Raw genomic sequence first — 19,978 nt, forward strand, 5'->3', positions numbered from 1 at the left:
TATTCTCCAAACACTCGATTGAGATAATCCCAGATCAATCTCGGCATCTTTGAGAGAATTTTGAGGATTCACACGAAAATATGCAAGAACTGTAATTTCGTTGTTCTCATCTTCTACTACACTTTTTTCTCTGTGTATAGTTTTCTTAACGAAAGATCCGACATTTCTCAAGTTTGTCATGGTTCTGTTAATGGTATCTCTCGTTGGTCTGGGTCGGTCAGGAAACCTCTCAATGAACAGTCGAATCGTTCTATCTACAACTTTATTACATTCTCCATGAAGTAGAATGAGATTTAAATAATCTTCATTGGTAAAATTAGGCATAGTGATCGATTTTATAACTTAATACGAATTATCACCAAATTAATAGTAAACACAAAATGCTACTGAATAAAGAGGAATTTGGCAGATGTAATTAATGATATCTATCATTAAAAAAAAGAATGTAAAACATGGTAAGTTTTTGCATATGTTTCATAAGGAATTATTTATTTATCACTGAAGAGAAAACCGATGGCCGATTAGTTGAAATAAAGAGGTTTCCGATACAAATTCGAATCAAAATTCGCCATCTATTTAGGAACAACCTGTAACTTTTTTCTCTTGTATATTAGGGTAGTAAAATCTAAAACATGGTTTAAGTAACAGTTCCTGAAAATTTCATCTTTTTGGCGTGAAGGGAAAAAAATAGCTGAAAATTCAAGACGAAAAACAGTTTTTTGTGAATAACTCAGAAAATATCCACTTTAGGGCAAGGGTGTGATGCATACACTCACATTATTTTTTAACGTAGATTCAATATCTGCCATAAAAAAATGGGGTTCTAATTTGAAAAAATTGATTTTTCACGATTTTGTCATCCCTAATTTTGAAAGCGATTTTTTCACCTCCTGTATCATGAATCGCGATTTCGATTTTTAAAGTGGATACATCAATCTTACATCTTGAAAAATCCCAAAAATGAAAATTTTCCATCCAAAAACCTCGAAGTTATTCTTGTTTCAGCGGAGCTCTATTTTCGATTTTTTTTTCGAATTTTCCCGCTCAGAGAGAATTTTCCAACCAAAACTGAAAAATGTTACATCAAAATAACTTGAAATTTTCTAAGGAATCTATTTCTGCAATAAAAAAATGGTGTTCTAATTTGAAAAACGGAAGTTGACGTCATTTCCGGAAAAACCCGAGGTGCTCATGCCTTGAAAATATTTTAGATTTCATCAGCATCGTGAAATACTTATAAGTGCTGAATTTCATGAAAATACGTTCTGTAGTTTCCCGTATAAATATGGGTGAGGTTCCTCGTGAAAGACCCTGTATATGCACTATATTATATATGTAGTTCAGAGTACTGAAATCTCCTCCAAATTCATTGGTTATTTTATCTTTGTTTTGCGCCAAGTTGGGAAGTATAAATTAACCCATAAATTTAGGCTAGATTGAAAGAGGAATCATCGAGAAAAATGTTCATAGAAGCATCTGCTGATTTTTGCTGCATATTTAATGGACATGCACAAAGATAAGGACCTAACTGATGAAACGATAATTTGAAATTTTAGATATACAACGTGTCCCAAAATTCAACGATAAGCCGGCGCCGTAGGGTAGACATACTTCAGGAAAAATAAGAAAAAAAATCCAGCTCAATTTTTCATTTAATTACAAAATAAATTATGAAATTGTTCGAAAATTAACACCCTTCATAATATTTCAAGTTACCACGGCGATAATTTTTCACAAAATTTTGTTTTCTTTTTTATATCGGCAATTTAAGTAGTACTGCTGCCCAGCACAACTCTTAAAACTCGCAGAATACTTATAGTTTTAACACAAAAAATAATTAAAATATGTTTTTCCCATAACATTTTGAAAGATTTTTACTTTCAGCCCACTTTCCCTCATTGTTTTGTGAAAAAAAGGATGGACAGTATGGCGTCAAGTTTTTTTTAAAAATATACACAACTAACCAAGATTCTAAAATGGTATAATACTTCAAGAAAACTAGACGCAAAAAGATCCATATTATTAGAATCAATAATGAAATTTCTCAATTGCTCTTGTTGGTAGTAATCAACTATGTGCCGAAAATGGGTTTTCGTTGTTGAATTAATCAAAAAATGGTATTTATTTATTTATTCGATAATAAACCTTATAATAAATGTTGAAATTGCTTGCACACAACATCAATACTGGCATGACATCGCCTTCAAAATGACCTTTTAATGCTTCGTGCGTATCTTCTTCCACTGATATGAGCCGCAGCTTATTGACTGATTTTTTGCCATTTTACGCCATTTGCCGTAATGGCAAAGATTATAGACTCTAATAACTCTATAATCTTTGCGTAATGGTTTATTGGACTGGATTTAAAAGTGATCTACAAACTAAACTGACTTGGCATTACTTTAGACTGTGATTGTTTTTTTGTGAATTGGACCTTCGGCATATTCTGGACTTTTTCTATTGGGGTTGCCTCAAGGACAGGATCTATTCGACACCCATCATGACATTGGATGAACTTCGGCAAAATATCAGTCAAGCTGCGGCTCATATCAGTGGAAGAAGATATGCACGAAGCATTAAAAGGTCATTTTAAAGGCGATGTCGTGCTTGTATTGATGTTGGTGGCAAGCAATTTGAACATTTTTTATAAGGTTTATTATCGAATAAATAAATGAATACCCTTTTTAATTAATTCAACGACAAAAACCCATTTTCGGCACATAGTTGATTACTACCAACAAGAGCAATTAAGAAATTTCATTATTGATTCTAATAATATGGATTTTCTTGAAGTATTATACCATTTTAGAATCTTGGTTAGTTGTGTAAATTTTCCAAAAAACTTGCCGCCATAGTGTCCATACTTTTTTTCACAAAACACTGAGGGAAAGTGGGCTGAAAGTAAAAATCTTTCAAAATTTTATGATAAAAACATAATTTGATTATTTTTTGTGTAAAAACTATAAGTATTCTGGGAGTTTCAGGAGTTGTGCTGGCCAGCAGTATTACTTAAGTTGCCGATACAAAAAAATAACAAAAATTTTTGATAAATTGTGGCCCTGGTAACTTAAAACATCATGAAGAGTGTTGATTTTCTAAGAATTTCATAAGTTATTCTGTAATTAAATAAAAAATTGAGTTAGGTTATTTTTCTTATTTTTCCTGAAGTAGTCATGACCATGTCCACCCTACGCCGCCGGCTTATCGTTTAATTTTGGGACACGTTGTATAATATTGAATTCAGTGTTTTCTACCCTTTTCGTCCATTAATGTTGAAATATGCACATTTTTTACAAACAATGTAATAAATTTGCAGCTGTAAATTTGCGAGATGTTTAAAATATTTTGTAACTGTAAAAAATAGTAAAATTAAGAGTAGCTCATGACCTATTATAATTTTTTTGTTTACAATAATGAAAGGCCAAAATTTTAACAAATATCTATTGCCCTTTCAATATTATTAACAAAAACGTGAGAGAAGTTCCCATTTTTGGCAACCCATATCTCTGAAAGGCTGCATATTTGACGAAAAATAAACATTTTTGTACAGGAAATCACCCACTGCAGTTACGTCAACTGAAGCAATCTGCATCATGATAATAATGGAAAGCATTATTTTCGTACGTATTAGTATTATTTGTTGCAACATATGCAACATTAATAACACCTTCAAGGTTTATTGTGCTGTCTGATGTAGAAAGGTCGAATAGATTTTCCTATTCGTTCAAAATTCAGATAACAGAAATACAAATACATGATGCTTCTGTAGACCCACCTAACCCTCAATTATAAAAACCAGTTTCAGTTGGAAACCAACAAAATGTTGTTAATTCAGAACATCATAACAGATTTGCTGACGAGCATAGGTACTTCATTATGTAAATGATCGATTGTCAATGATGCCCATGACTGTATTACGTGTGAAAGCAATAAATAAAATAGTGTAAAACTTTAATAAATTTTGGTTGAAGTGAAAAAATCAAATTTGAGTGGTTAAAGGAATATAATTTCAGAGAATCAATAACATCGGAAAGGTAAGACTAACTATTTTGGTACAGAAGACACACTTATAACAATTTAAGTTATTTTTTGCGACCTTGATATCAATCTAGTGAATCCATTGACGTAGTATATCTCCTTTCACAAATACAAGCCTTCTGTTTGCGCAAGATGAACTCAAGGAATATGTACAAAACCTGAAGTTTTGTATCATATTCGTATAGAGGTTCTACTACTACTACTTATCTCACTTGTTCTTGTACTTACATGGATGCTTGCGCATGGTTGCTACGCCTATGCACTAGTCTTCACAATCTATAATTTTATTAATTTTTTGGAAATCCCCCCTAATCCCACTGGCGTTTCCAAGGGGGGATTGAGGTGGCATTATACACTCAAGCCAGTTCGGGACCAGAATCAGCTTCCAGCATACAAATCATAATATAAACTTAGCCGCAAATAAAGCAGGATAGCCAAAAATTTCTGACCAGTGGTAGGGTCAGTTCGTTCTTGACGGTCCTGGACACTTACTACCGCTTCAAAAATCATGGTACCACTATAAGTTCTCTCCCAAGTTGGCACAAACCACAATTGTGCACATACTATAAAAATCTCAATCAGCTGCGCGTAAAACTGTTATCCACAGCTCGCTCGAACTCATTGGAATATAATTTGTTCGATGATGGAAAAGGGAAGAGTCGGTTTTTTAAGCAAAAACCATTCGTTTTCAGTATGTTGCCACAAAATTGAAAAATATTGAGGTTAGAAAAAGTTCACAAGTTCAAGTATTTGAGGCTCCCAGCTCAATCAATCTCAAGGATCGTACGTTAGAAGGGCTTCAGTTGCGTCGAGAATTATTTACGAAAAATGTTATTCGATAATTTCGATCATATACAGGGTGAGTCTTTGACTAGTACAAATTTTAACAGTGGATTCTTGAGGTCAAAAGAAACACTATTTCCTATATCATATTTCTGAGTCGGCCGTGATAAAGAGATATAGCCATTTTAACTTTTCATAATGAGCTGTGCACCCCTGGAAAAACATCAAATTACTCGAAAACGGCGCATTATCCCTACGACAAAATATGAAGAATACTTTTATGTGGGTGATATCTTGTGTCCGAAAAAGATTCATCAAATAAATGAAAAACGAAATTCATTTAATTCGATAAAACCGTTTGTGAGATAGAACTAAAAATAACATTTGTTATGGTTTTTCAAAAGCCTGTATCTCTTAAACCGAGCCGAATCGGAAAAAATGATATAGGAAAAAAGTGTTTCTTTCGACCTCACGAATCTAGATAATACTGAAATATTTGTACGAGTCAAAGATTCACTCTGTATATAATGCTGTGGTAAACTATTGGCCACTTATTCTGGGACATTTTATTTTTGGCAAAAGATGAAGCTGAAACTGAACTTTAAAATACATATGTAGTTTTTGCAGTGATTGGTATATGCTTATATGAACGTAATATTTTCAACTTGGCAGGTCATGAAACACATCAAATATGTTTTAACGTTCCTCATAACTTATGTCACGCTCATACAATGTGCAAACATTTTGGCAATACTTCCAATGGTCCAGAAGAGTCATTATGTCATGTTCAAAAAACTACTGGAAGAATTAGTAAGAAGAGGACATGTTGTTGACGTACTGGGAGGAATTCCATCTGCAGCTGAAAAGAATATAACTGGGTGAATAAATGTACATTATATGATTTTTAACGAGAGTGCGAGAGATCACCAAAATTACCGATTTCGATATTCTTTATATCAAAATTATTCTTCTGAAATTGAATTAACAGGAAATGAATCAAATAAGAATGCTTTCGCAGAAAACAATACAGGGTGTTAGGGTGTAATACGAATTACGATTTCGGGCCTGACAGATTTGACTAGAGGGATAACTCATTATAAATTTCTTGAGATTCGTGAGACTTTCGGATTCACAACAACATTCGTTTTTATGAAAATTGATTCCTATTAAAATTCTGTATTTTCCTCGAGTTCAATGGGCTTGCAGACGTATGCATTACCCAACAATAATTCCAACAATAAATCCAGCAGAAATTAAAACTATTCATCAACGCTGCATTACACGATCTCCGTTTTTCAACCTGAAATTACGAAAACACAACTGAAAATGGAGCACTGCGGAAACATGAATTACTTCAAAGTTTTCCATTCGAAATGTTTTTATTTTGGGTTTCCGGAGTATAGAATACATAATGTTTTCCTGGCAAAGTCAAAAAATCATGACACAGGGGATCATAAAATCGTCGAGTTGGCAATCTCGAAAACGTGAAAACTCAACTGTTTTTCAAATTAGAACCCCATTTTAGAGCCTTAATGAAATCTACGATGAAAAAGAATTAACGTGTGAAGACAATACACAACAAATATTTTACCTAACCTAAGTGATTCTTGAGGTCAAAAAAATAGTTATTTTCCTATCAAGTGCGGAAAGTGATACTTGCCCGCACGAAACTGCCGGGTAAGCAGTTGAGTGCGGGCAAGACACTTTCCGCAAGAGTTAGGAACACTATTTTTTCTACAAGCGCTTGAAATATATAAATACATTCAATTAACGAAACAGATCATATCTCATTTGATTAATTCATATATAATGACAGACGTAATTCTGCATGTCATTACTATGGGTTTCTCTGTTTCTCATCGTTGACGTTCTGTGCATAGAAACATGATAGAATTTAATTTACTCTATAATATTTGCGTGCGGGAAAGTGACTCTTTGCAACTTGAAATGCGTGCGGGAAAAAGGTTGAACGCGCACGCTTGTAGAAAAAAACTATTTTCTATAACATTTTTTCCGATTCGGCTCTGATAAAATGATAGAGGAATTTTAAATTTTCATAATGAGCTGTGCCACCCCTTGAAAAACAAAATTACCTTCAGAATAACTGGAGAAATCTGTGACACTACACATCTGTGGATCTTTTAAACATAGTTATACCCAACCAAAGTACCCAATTTTTCAAATTTCACAGATACTTTTTCATTTTTGAACGTCAAATTACTCGAAAACTGCGCATTATACGAAAGAATATGAAGAATACTTTTATTTTACTAAACGTTCGAATATTCATTAGATAATAGCTAACTTAGTTTCAAGGGTTGGATTCTTTGGATTTTTCGTATTTTTATGGTATCTACGAAGAAATGGTCATAATGAGAAAACTGAAAGACGTGGGTGATATCTTATGTTCGAAAAAGATTAATCGAATAAATGAAAAATTATACTACGAAATTGATTTCATTCGATAAAACCTTTTGTGAGAACTAAAAATAACATTTCTGATGGTTTTTCAACAGCCTGTATCTTTTAAACCGAGCCGATTCGGAAAAAATAGTAAAGAAAAAAGTGTTTCTTTTGACCTCAAGAATCTACTGTTGAAAATTTTGAAATATTTGTACGAGTCGAAGACTTTCGACTTTTTTTCGTATCAAAATTCAATCAAAAGTGGAAATCACTTGTTTCCCATTCAGAATAAATGTTCAATATGTCCTCTATTCTGCTTCAAAATTCGATCTTAAACAGACTGTGTTACTTTTCGTATTTCGACAAGAAATATTTTGATTCGCAACTGTTCTCTGTTCTCTATTACGTTCCAAGATTCAGATAATGTTAGCAATAATAATATGTAGGTATGTAAGTATTGAGAAAACACGAATGAACATTATCTGAGATATTTCAAGAAGCAATGTATCTAGATATGTGTAGAACCTATGTCAAAATGAAATGAAAAATTATAAATAACATTGGTCGAATGTGATCAGTTGAACTCACACCTACATTATCTTTGAATGTAGATTCCATAAAGTCTAGAAAAATGAGCTCAAAAAATTGAGTTTTCACCAGCTCGAGATTGATACTTCAACATAAACTAATTTTTGACCTCCTATATCATATTTGTAATTTGGACTATTGCGACAAGACCATTTTTCTTATTCCTCATCAGAGAAGCCCAAAAACAATAATTTTTCAAAGTCTCAGCAGAGCTTCATTTCCAAAATTAGAAAATTTGTCATTCAACAATACAGAATCTTATGAGGAAATATTTATAATAAAATATTGGACTACCCATGTGGAACACAAAGGGGTGTAGTAGTTAAATCTGGGAGCCATGAATTGGTGTAGGAGTCTTCAGATAAAGTGAAGTTTGGTTCAGTCTTTGAGGGACAGGTGGCGCTTCGTCGTGAGAATTGAAATAATTTCTCAAAACGGCGCTTTGATTTCGTTTAAGATCACATCCTCCGGTTGGAATATTTAACGCTACACTGTACTAATGAGCGCCAATGATCCCGAAAACGGTCTACAGTTGTTTATACGTATTCGAGTTCTCTGGGATTTCCTACGCTTTTTCATGACTATCTCGCATTTTTTTAACGACAGAATTTTTGTTTCCCATTTGATATTTCCGACGAGCCCGGTTGGCACTTGAAGTACCTACTACGTTCTCCATTTTCAATGAAAATCAAGTTAGTCTGAAAAGAGTTCTTAACTCTAGAATAAAAGATGTTTATGAGCAAGAACGACTCCCTTATTCATCTTTTCACTATGACGTTTTCCTGATAAAATCAAGTTATTTCCAGATTAAACTTCATAGATTTTCCACAACTTATTCATCCAGATGTACCACCTTTCCGTATAAAAGACTTGAGAAAGTTCACAGTTGATTATGCCGTGAAATTTATGTTTCATCACCATGGCATACCAACGTGCAAGGATAGCTTCGAATTGGACGTTATGAAAAAGCTCAGAGATTCGAAGAAAAAATACGATCTGCTGCTGATAGAAATCTTCATATGTGATTGTTACTACGGTTTTGCTCATACATTCAAAGTTCCGGTTGTGTCATTGATTTCCAGCTCAGATCTACCATGGGGAGGTCATAGGATTGGAAACCCGGATAATCCTTCTTATATTCCAGTTTATTTTCAGGGATTCAGACCGGATAAATCGCTGTATGATAGATTTTGGAACAGTGTATCATATGCTCAAACAAAAATTGGGTAAGATATTGAGAGACCATTCAAAACACTCATCTATACAAATTAATTACTTTAACAGAGTTTACAAGGATATTATATTTTGAACTATACTTGCTTACTTAATAGGTTTGAAATGTGCTACATATTCAAAAACTGTACGTAAGTACGGTCTCTCGCTAGTAGATATGTATTTTTCATGAAGGGTTTGGATACAGTATAGAACCAAGTGAAAATCATTAATATGAAAAGGGCGATATTTTTGAAACTTTACGTGTTTGCGTTTTCATCGTTATCAGTCTGAAGAAATAAATTTATCGTTTTTTTAACTTTTAAAGTTGTTCATTTTTATTTTGGTTAAAATTTAAGATAGTCCTAAAATATTCTATATATTTACTAAAAAATTACTAGTGCCAATTTTAAATGGTCCTCGAAATATTTTGGAGACAAAATGATTAACTTTCATGATTAGAGATGATAATAATAAAAAAATTGGACAAAATTCAAGAGACTTTTCCATAAAGGTTAGATTTCAAACTGTGTGAATTTTTTTGGGCGAATGAGTCAACAGTAAGACTAAGCTTTTTTGAAGCATTTCAGACTTAAAAATTCCACACAGTTATAATTTTTTGCCATAATAATTTCACATTTCTTAGTGAAGGAGAAAGTGTGAGAATTTCAACTGAGAACAGTTTTTAACAGGATGAAAAAATATGGTAAAAATTAATACCCATTATTAAACTCCTTCGATTTTCGAAATCTTCCGATTTCTCTTTATCTGCTCTGATTTTTAAGTTTTTCAAAGTTAAATAATTATAGAATTGAAGGAAGAAGTTAAAGTAAAAGTCGGAATACATTCTCTGCAAATTAATACTCCGTTTTTCAAGTCATTGGTGGTACATGAAGGAACAAGATAGATTGTCCAGGAACTTTTTCGGTCAAGATATGCCTAATCTGAACGATATTGTGTCAAATACGAGTATCATTCTTCTGAACAGCCATTTCACATTGAATATGGCCAGACCAGCAGTTCCTAATTTCATTGAAGTTGGCGGATTGCACATAACTACAACATTGAAACCTCTAGATAAGGTAAGATTATTGATTTTTTAAAAATATTAAGAATTGAAATTTACTATATATTCACAAAACTTGTTGAAAAAAATTTCTTTTCACTATGTAGAAACTTTGAGACAACCCTCAAAATTTTTTTTCACGATTCCAGCAGAAACTATGAAATTTTATATAGCCCTTGGTGCTAGGAGCTCACTGCTGTTATCCACATGTGGATAACAGCACATTGAAACTCGTTCAGAAGATAATTGCTAATTGTTGTAGCCTTCATTGGATAGAAATCCAATAAAATAACACATATACAATGATTTCTATTAATTATAACGTAACATGATGCGTTTCGCTACATTGTATTTTTTTCGGATAGGTATTTTAAAATTTTAGACTTTAGAGTATCTATGGCGGTAAAATATTTAGAAATTAGCAAAAGAATCAAGATGAGGAGAAAGAAATCATTTTTTATTATTATGGGAACCCCTACCAAACTGAAAGTACCTATTCAACAGAGGAAAACAGGACTATCAGATCTGATGCTTATTTAATAAATTCCCAAAATATTTCAAACGCTAAACTTCCCAATAGGTTCAACTTAAGACCTTTACTTGCCTTATGCAGAACTTCAACAAATTTTCATCGAAATCGTGAGTCTGAGTTGCTATTAAAAAATCATCCTCTGTGATCCATTAATTATTTAAACTTTCTGTATATTTTTTATCGTTAACCGGTGTCGAACAAAATTGATGGACTACACATAAAATTGCCATTTTTTTCACCATTTCAAATGATTTATCAGCTGAAATTTATATCGAATTCACATTGAACAAATGTATGTTCTTTACCCGACATTTCCAGAAAATTGCTGCTTTCATAGGAAAAAATAAATTCATTTATTTCTCTCTTGGATCTCTGGCGAATTCGGAAACATTCGAACCAGAAATTCTGAAGAGCTTCATGGATACTTTTGCTGAATTGGACCACAAAGTCTTGTGGAAAGCAAATGGAACTGAAATCGAAAAAATTGTGAATATACCTTCGAATGTACTTGTACAAAGTTGGATGCCCCAGATGGAGATTTTATGTGAGTATAATTTGCAAAATCCATATACCTACACCGTACACCATTGTACAAAGACAGTGGTCTTTATACAATGTCTACACTATAAAAATTGAACGATTTGACCTTTAGGTGTAAGAGACTGAGATTGAGAAATTGAGATTTCTCATTATGTACCAATTAATGGCGATCATAACATGATTGTTACATAATAATATATTTTGAGATAAATGAAAAGACATCTGAAACCAAAATTTGACAATAATTCATTCATTTTGGAGACCCTGTTGTAGGAACTTCCATTAAGATTTAATACCCAACTTAGATGTTAAACTGTAATTTTTAAAGAGAATAATGGAGGAATAAAATTTTAAGAAATTTCCTGCAACTAATAGTGAACAAGACAAATCATTCAGATGATTGGACTACGTTACTAGATGCAAAAAAACTTTTGTGCGCCAGATTTGCGTATTGATAGATGTTTTTTCAATCGACAGAAGCGTAGCGTATATAGCGGCAATTTCAAATTTTTGTGCTGAAGGCTGAAGTCTAGCTCAAAATAATGCTCTATTCGTATTTTTTAGGTCACCCAAACATTCTCTTTTTCATCACTCACAGTGGCCTCTTAGGAACAGAAGAAGCAATACATTGTGGTGTTCCAATGTTGTGTTTGCCACTTTTCGCTGATCAATACCAAAATTGTCGAAATATGTTGGACAGAGGAGTAGCTAAAACGCTAGAGATTGAAACTATAACCAAAGAAAAATTTAGTAATGTCGTCGGAGAATTAATTATCAACCCCAGGTTGTACCTGCCCAATCTTTTATTGAATTTCGTGTAATAGTTGTTATGTTTCAGTTACGCTCAAAATGCTAAAAAATTATCGAGGCTGTTCAAAGACCGTCCTATGTCACCAATGGAAACAGCGATGTATTGGATAAATTATGTTATAGAACATAATGGTGCCCCACACTTGAAGAGCCCATCAAATAATTTAAATTGGTATCAATATCACCTTTTAGATGTCATAGGCATTTTTACTTTAATACTTTTATCGACTCTTTTGTTTCTCTACCTATGCATGAAACTTTTGATAAACAAAATTAAATGTACTTTGGGTAAGAAAAAGAAGGAATGAATTAAAACGCTTACCAGTTTTATTATTTTTTTCTTCTCTGAACTTAAAACATATTACCTATACGATTTTCACAAAAATAGTATAGGGTATAGGGGGTGAGAAATATCAGATAACTTCACGCAATTGAAAAGTTCAGTTCATATCTAAAAATTATGCATCGCCTGTGTCATGTATGTGCCATGTCAGAGCTACGCTACTTTGGTGGGCGCTCCCTCTAACGTGACGTGGGAATCCACATTGCTTCCGCGCAAAATCCTATGTTAGATTTTTGAATCATGCGCATTATGACGTGGTGTTACGTCACGTCAGAGTAATGTGTATGCACCTTTTAGTTTTCACAAATAAAATAAAATCTGCAATCCCTCTTCAATACACCGAACTTTTTAATTGCGTTTTGTCGAAGACGGGTGAAGTTATTGTACTTATATTTCTCTTCCCCTATGGCCTACCCCAACTCATTTTTTTTTCAAATGGGAATAAATGGATTGTGTTATTTCAATCAAGGGCCATCCAATTACCCATTCCGCAGAGTGACTAGAAGAAAAATTAATCATGTTTGTTTTTTTTAAACAATTCGTGATTGGAGGGTACCTATATAAACAGAAGAATATCTCAGATTCTTTAGATGAATAAAATTTCGTATTCATCAGTCGAAAAAAAATCGGAATGACAAAAGTATCAAAAAAATTCCTGAGCAACCGCGCCTACAAACGTCAAACCTTCTTCTGACATCGGCAACCATCAGAAAAAACGAATAATGTCCAGGATCAAAATTAGCGAATAGTAAGAAAATGATAACGGATTATGAAGGCTTACCATTTTTCCCGAAATACGAAACCGATTTTCTCTACGATGACAAATTGAAAGTCACGTGGTTCGAGTCGAAATTCTCACAATCATTCTACAATTATCAGAATTCTGCGAATGGAAGCAATGCATGTACGTTGATTTGCATTATTTTAGCAGCGAGATGTAACAGAAGTAGGGAAAAATTGCCGGTAAGTTCACTTATTTACTTATGATAGCAATTTAATTTTGTAACTTACTTCTTTAACAACTTTTTCAGTCCTCTAATAAATTCACATTCCGATACATTTATCTTTATTTCAATGAAATACTGATAAAGGAAATATATTAATAATTGTGAATGCTACATGTTTTATCTTGTGCGTAGACTACTTTTCTTCCTTCTACCCACAGAACATAAACATCAAACCATCAAACTTCTGCCAAAGAGTATCAACTCTCAACTCTTTGCTTCTACTTTAGGTACTGAGTCATTGTATGACGACAGCGCGTTGCTCTCACAGAACACTAATATCTTATACAATATGATTAGGGATACACACACATATAACAGAGAAGATGGATACACTCATACACATCAACAACATTGTTGGGTGCATGTCCAAAGGGCGAGCCCAAAGTTTTCCCCTAGGAAGTGGGGAAACAAAGAAGATTCAAGATTCAACAATATTGCAATGTGCAAACATGCTCACAAAATTTGAAAATCACCTTTTCCTCAAAATATAGTGAATATTTGAAGGGGTATTTTCATGGGCCATAATTTTAAAACAAAATGCACCCACCCATAACTGAGAAATAAATACCTACCTACTCTAGTTCTACTTAGTACCTCAACACTTTCTACTTACTCCCTGAAATCTTCCTTTTTTCGAATAACACAATTAGGTAAGTGCGTTCTAACAAATTTTTTTGGTGGAATTTTGAACTACATTTCAGATTTGTGGCAACAAGGAAGTTTCCCCAAAGCTTATAAACATATTTGCTAAAAGCATGCTGGATGGTAATCACATACATAATACGTTGAAAAAAAAGGGGATGTTGAAAAACATAAATCTCACGGTTCCGGAAGCACTTTCTTTTGCTGACAAGATGGCTTGTGGACTCAAAGAATGGGTAATTATACTAGGATAAGGTTAACAAATTGGAAAATATGAACTTGTATCGTGGCCATCCCCCTGTAGGTATATTGTACAGGATCTTTATAAATGATTATCATCATCGCAGTGGGCGCCAGTTTATAAATTTAATGATACATATTTAGTTCGGCACAGTAGTTTTAGATCTTAACCCTACTCCTCCCTTGACATTAGCCAACTTCCAATTGCAGTATTATGTTAGAATATTCCAATAATGGAACCGCTAATATAAAAAACCTCCTGAAGGTATAAATGTAGGGAATCAATTTTAACTTACAGTTATACAGGGGAATCTACAGAGTGTCCCATTATGGACACTTAAGCGGGTTACTTCCCTTATTTTGAGTGAAAGTGAATTGCACTTTTCGCGATAGTGTACTACTTTTTTATAAAACTAAAAATGGCGCACGCAAAATTTTCATAACCCCTTTGTTTTTTGGGGTTACTTGAGAAGTGTCACTTTTCATGCACTCCTCGTTTATCGATTATCTATACTTATCGCAGGACTCGTTAACAAAAGTTAAAACTTTTTCTGATAGAATTTTTTTCGTAGAATCCAGAAACAGTAAATATTTCCTATTACCTTTTGTTTTTTAGTTAAAAAGCAAACATATATGTACTTTAAATGAAACACCTTCGATATTATTTTCTACATTCATAAGTAATGAAGTAGACTTTCCAAAATTATGTAGATATTTCTATTCAAGTATTTTTTAAAACAACCGCAGAATTTGAGATTTTTCAAAGTTTTCTTTTGGGCCCCAATCAATAGTAATTAGGGTATTGCTAAAAATTTAATGAAAACGAAATATATGTGACTGATTATTATATTTCTTAACACCCTGTATATTCTTTTCAGAATTCATTAGTCATGAAGTAGATTTTCCAAAATATATGATTATATTCAATTATCTTTGAAATTAAGCTCACCACTCAAGATTTTTTCTGAAATTTTCTTTTGTATCCAATCATAATGCGTACGCTATGGCTAATTTGCTTGGAACAAGAAGCAAAATGTCAAAAACTTTAAGAGTTCTTGTCAGTTTCTGTTTATTTGTCAAATATTTCTGCTATTTCGGTTATTCACACAATACGATATTATATTTGAGTATTATCCTTAAGTCTTAAGTGTTAGGTATTCTTTTTATCAGATTGTATAAAACTATCATATCCTCGTTTTGATTAGTTTCGTAAACCGCCATTGATCTGAAATAGATTAACTCTGGTTTTCACAAAACTTTGATTGTCCGATCAACGATTTGACAGCCACTAGATTTCCTAAACGAAATCCTTTTAAATGTTGAATTGATATGGCCGATACTTGATGAAAACATCATTGAACTAAAAACAGAATTATATGATCTTCGTTAACATCAGTTGTTTAACCACGACGCTTATTTCAGACTAGCATCTAGCATCTTCAGGTTGGTGAAGGTATACTACTGAAGTTTACCTACCTGAAGATGCTATACTGTGATAGCAAAATACGTGTAATGTTTTTAGCTTGAAAATATTTCATATTGTGAATAACCGAAACTACAAACAATAATCAGAAACTGACAAGAGCGCGTGAAGTATTCGATATTTTCCTTTCCTTCCAAACAAATGAGCCATAGCCTACGCATTATAATTAAAAAAATCTTGAATGCTGAGCTTGATTTCAAAATCAATATACATGGTGTCTACCGTACAATAATTAGTATCCCCATTGCAAAGAGACACCATTTTTATTACATAAAAAAATACGAACTTATTACACAGCAATGAAGTTTCATCTTTATATTATTCAATTCGAATAAATTATATCTCGAATTCGATGGAACGCTTATTCAAGGTTTGGCCTTGATTGTAGTTTTTTATCACTTAACCCTCAGCCAAATTAAGTTATCGACAATTACTTCATGTACATTTATGAGGACTATTCTGATCTCTTTGATATTTTCACCAAATCTGATATTTTTTCAGAAATGCATGTTATACCTAGAACCTCTGTACACATCGTTGTTTCAAAATTTAAAAACGAACTGGCTGGACTGGATCGATGGACATTCTCATGATGACCTCTATGTTATACTTATAACAGACTCTAGAAGCGTATTATTTTATTTCCACGATGAGTCGGACAATGTGAGTATTGGGTGAAAAGCAGGAAAATAATAATGCATGAAAGATTCAGATGCGGCTTCGCTTTTTTTTCATATTCCTTATTTTCTTGAATTTCGTGTATAGAGAACTCTTGTGATTTATAATGTGTGTCGTTATTTTCCATTTTGAAACAGAAAAGGTTTAGTTCCTTCGTCAGGATTCACATGATTCAAATCGTGAAAATGAACTAGGGCACTACGGAAAATCGAAATCCAGAAGTGAACTCTGAAAGATTTTCCTGCAGAACGGCTATTTCTGACTTAGAATTGTGATCCAGTATGTCAGTACCATAGACATAGAGAATGGATCGATTCTGAGCATTCCCTATTCGGTTCTTAAGTAAAAATGGCAGAAAAATGTGAAAGAGACTACCGAATATGGGGTCAGTTTTTGTGTTTTTCTAGACTTTTGATTGGTCCACACTCACGTCTATGTCCATAGAAAAGAGACAAGTATTGGTCGCATCATAGCATTCTCCTTTTAAACAGAGCAGACACGAAAAGACCGAAAATAACTCACAATAGACCTGACCTCATATTGCTGAATGAGGATGAGAAAACCGAGAAAAGAGTACCTACTTGAAAGATATTAAGACCAATGAGACTATACCTATAGTCATTTCATCTACAGGCCTTATACCGAAGAAAATACATATCTATAAAGTCATGCCGAAAGCTGATCCTATGGACATAGATAGAGCATCAAAATTACACTTCATCTCATATTTGACCTGAGATCTTGGAACCATGTCGTTCTATATTCAAAAAAATTAGGATTATGTTAATGATAGAATCAACAAGAAAGAAAAGCCCTCTCCATTATGAAATCTGAAATATTACATGATTCCATCTGACAAGTGTAGATATATGCTGTTGGGAAGAGGAGGGAACTTCCGTTCTCCCTGTTACGGAATGTGCAAGCCTGCACAGGGCATGTCTTGGACGAGGAAATTATAGGAGGAATGAGGACCTTGAAGCCTTTTAAGATACTGGAGTTCATTGGAACTTTGGACCTGGAGGGCGAGCTGATAGGGGACACAATAGACCTTAACCCTTTCAGGCCCTAATTAAAAAAATTTTATTCAAAATAAACTCATATTTTGAGGTCGAGAATACATGAAATTCAATATATTTCATTGAATATCTATTTGCAATTTTTATTTTAAATGGTGGTTTCTACATGTAACGACCAGGACTCAACTAATAATACAAGTAATATTATTATTTCTTGTGGAAGGCAAGAAAACAGTTTTTTTTTGTCATCTAAGCAAGGACCAACTTTACACGCTTTACAGCGCCATTTTTTAACTATTGCAACCCAATCCGAGAGGAAGCCTTTGACTTACCACTGCTGCAGCTGTTTTGAGATGTAACCATAGGGACGCATGGAATATATATTATTAGAGGTGGTTTCATAGTGAAACCACTAGGACTGAAAGGGTTAAGGTCGCAGTAGAGTCTAAACCCCTCACTAAACTATAAAATATACATGTTTTCATATAATCATAAACTGCTATATCATTGGGAAATTAAAAATTAATTTTTTTATGAGAAGATCCGTTTGAATCTGCCTCGTTTATATAATGTCAGTTTATCCATTTATCCTTTCAGATCGTGCTGTTTGATTCTCACCAACATTCTGCTGATAAAGGAGCATGTTTAGCAGTGGTGAAGAGGCAAAGATTGAAGACCTTATGTAAATGGTTTGCAGAAACCTTGAGTGTTTGCTATAAGTGTAACCCGCGTCTCTACGAATTATCCTTTCTGTATTTTGAGCATAAAATCGAAAAAACAATGTGAAATAAGAAAAATTTTTCAATGTGTGGAAAATCAATAAATTCCCGAAATAATGCTTCAACTGCGTTCAATCTACTTCTAGTCATATATCATTTACTACCCTACATTTTTCAGGTCCCATAAATTCTGCACTCAGCAAACTTATTAGATTAATTATTTTATTCCCCCTATCAAAATAGGGGGACAATAAACAAAGAATGTTTATCAAAATAAACATTCTTTGTACTGAAAATCAAGAAACCTTCTACCGACATTTTCACAGTTACATCAAAGAGGAACCTCTTATATTTTGGTACATATAATATGTTGATTCCAAAAAATGAATAAAAGAAACAGCCATTTGTTTTTTTGGTATAATTGGTGTCAGCGGCGGCTCTAGGATTTCCTGAGCATGGATGCGAAAAATAATTCAGATGCATAACACCCGCTGAAGTGTAATCAACAAATGTTACGATCTGAATCAAACTAACAAACCACTATCACTCAAAATTCATAAGTATTGATAAATCAATAAAGTCACTGTATTCCTACATCATATCCGCTACTGACATCGAAAAGGCCCGGTCAATTTATTTCATTTTTCGTCGAGGTATGAGTTGTGTTAAGTTGTATTCGTAATCCATTCGCGGGCCGAAGTGCACTTCAGCACGAAAGCTAAGAAATGGCGTTCTCTGTTAATTCGTAATGAAATTAGGTCTAGCACGGAATTTGATGTCGGTAAAATTTCTTGCAAACTGCCAGTTAGGCAAGGAATTTCGGGTCGTTTAAGGATCATGTGCAGTGTTTATGTTGTAGTCAGTTACATGTTTATTAACTCATTTGTGTATTCTGTCCGAAGATTATTGCGAATGGTAAATTACGTGCCAACTTTCGTACTTTCATGTCGAAGTTCATTTCAGCCAGCGAATTGATTATGAATACAGCCGAAACTATGGTCCTTTTTTTTTCTCGACGAACAGGTATTTCTGTTAATACTTTGAGGCCAGGTTGCTCAGTTCAGGATCAAGCCGAGATTTGAGTTGATCGGTGATCCCGAGGTTGATCTTAAAGTAACCTGACATAATTGAACGGAAATGTCGTCAAAATTAATCTAGGATCAATTTTAATCCCGAACTGAATTAAAATATTTGTTGATTCACTAGCATCGACTTCTACAATCTCCAGTCACTGTTTTTGAATTAGATACTCATCAATTCCCTAAATGTGGACTCAGTTCGACTTCCGAATAGGGTCTGTTCAACTTCAAATATCGTTTTAATGCCTCCGGATTTCTACAGAGCTTTGCTGACGATATCAACTTTGTATATGTCGTACCAGATGCTAAATCTAGGGTTCTTCAGAGATATTAGATTGTCGAAAAATATTTAGATTTTTTTCAAGTTTGATCTGTCTCCTAAAAGTTGAACAATTTCATTTTTAATTGTATGACGGAGATGATGAGTCATACCAGTCTCAGTCTGAATTCGAACAATATAACGTTTCAAAAATTTGTATAATTATCATAACCAGATTGAAAATTTTTCTCTGACTCCCTCTAGAGTTTAGAGCTAAACATAGCCTAGCCAAAAAAAAATGTAATATTGATTATGCGCTCAATAAGGGGCAAGGGCCAACCATCCTGCTCCTAGACAAGTGCTGCCATTAAAAAATCAACAAAATAATTTTTTCTCAGTATATTTTGGACCGTTTATTCGAAATTTCCTCACTCAAACAAACAGCAGTATAACCAAGTCGGTAATCTCCTTTTCCCTACCTACCTATCTTTAAGTGAAAATTGGTACTAGAGGTACCCCATATGATAGATTTCGGCTGTT

General features: G+C 33.5%; 2 protein-coding genes across 2 annotated transcripts; both read left to right on the forward strand.

Moving 5' to 3' along the window:
• The first annotated feature begins 3,822 nt into the window (after positions 1-3,822).
• On the forward strand, positions 3,823-12,302 carry LOC123312052 (UDP-glucosyltransferase 2-like). The gene is made up of 7 exons (XM_044896246.1): positions 3,823-4,034; positions 5,494-5,699; positions 8,619-9,038; positions 9,902-10,106; positions 10,941-11,166; positions 11,727-11,946; positions 12,001-12,302. The coding sequence occupies exons 2-7, from the start codon at positions 5,497-5,499 to the stop codon at positions 12,278-12,280; spliced, it is 1,554 nt and encodes a 517-aa protein (XP_044752181.1). The 5' UTR covers positions 3,823-4,034; positions 5,494-5,496; the 3' UTR covers positions 12,281-12,302.
• Positions 12,303-12,965: 663 nt separating this feature from the next.
• On the forward strand, positions 12,966-18,225 carry LOC123311741. The gene is made up of 4 exons (XM_044895812.1): positions 12,966-13,278; positions 14,024-14,200; positions 16,189-16,350; positions 17,979-18,225. The coding sequence occupies exons 1-4, from the start codon at positions 13,072-13,074 to the stop codon at positions 18,165-18,167; spliced, it is 735 nt and encodes a 244-aa protein (XP_044751747.1). The 5' UTR covers positions 12,966-13,071; the 3' UTR covers positions 18,168-18,225.
• Positions 18,226-19,978: the final 1,753 nt, after the last annotated feature.

The sequence above is a fragment of the Coccinella septempunctata genome, chromosome 4, assembly GCF_907165205.1.
Source record: "Coccinella septempunctata chromosome 4, icCocSept1.1, whole genome shotgun sequence".
Lineage (NCBI taxonomy): Eukaryota > Metazoa > Arthropoda > Insecta > Coleoptera > Coccinellidae > Coccinella > Coccinella septempunctata.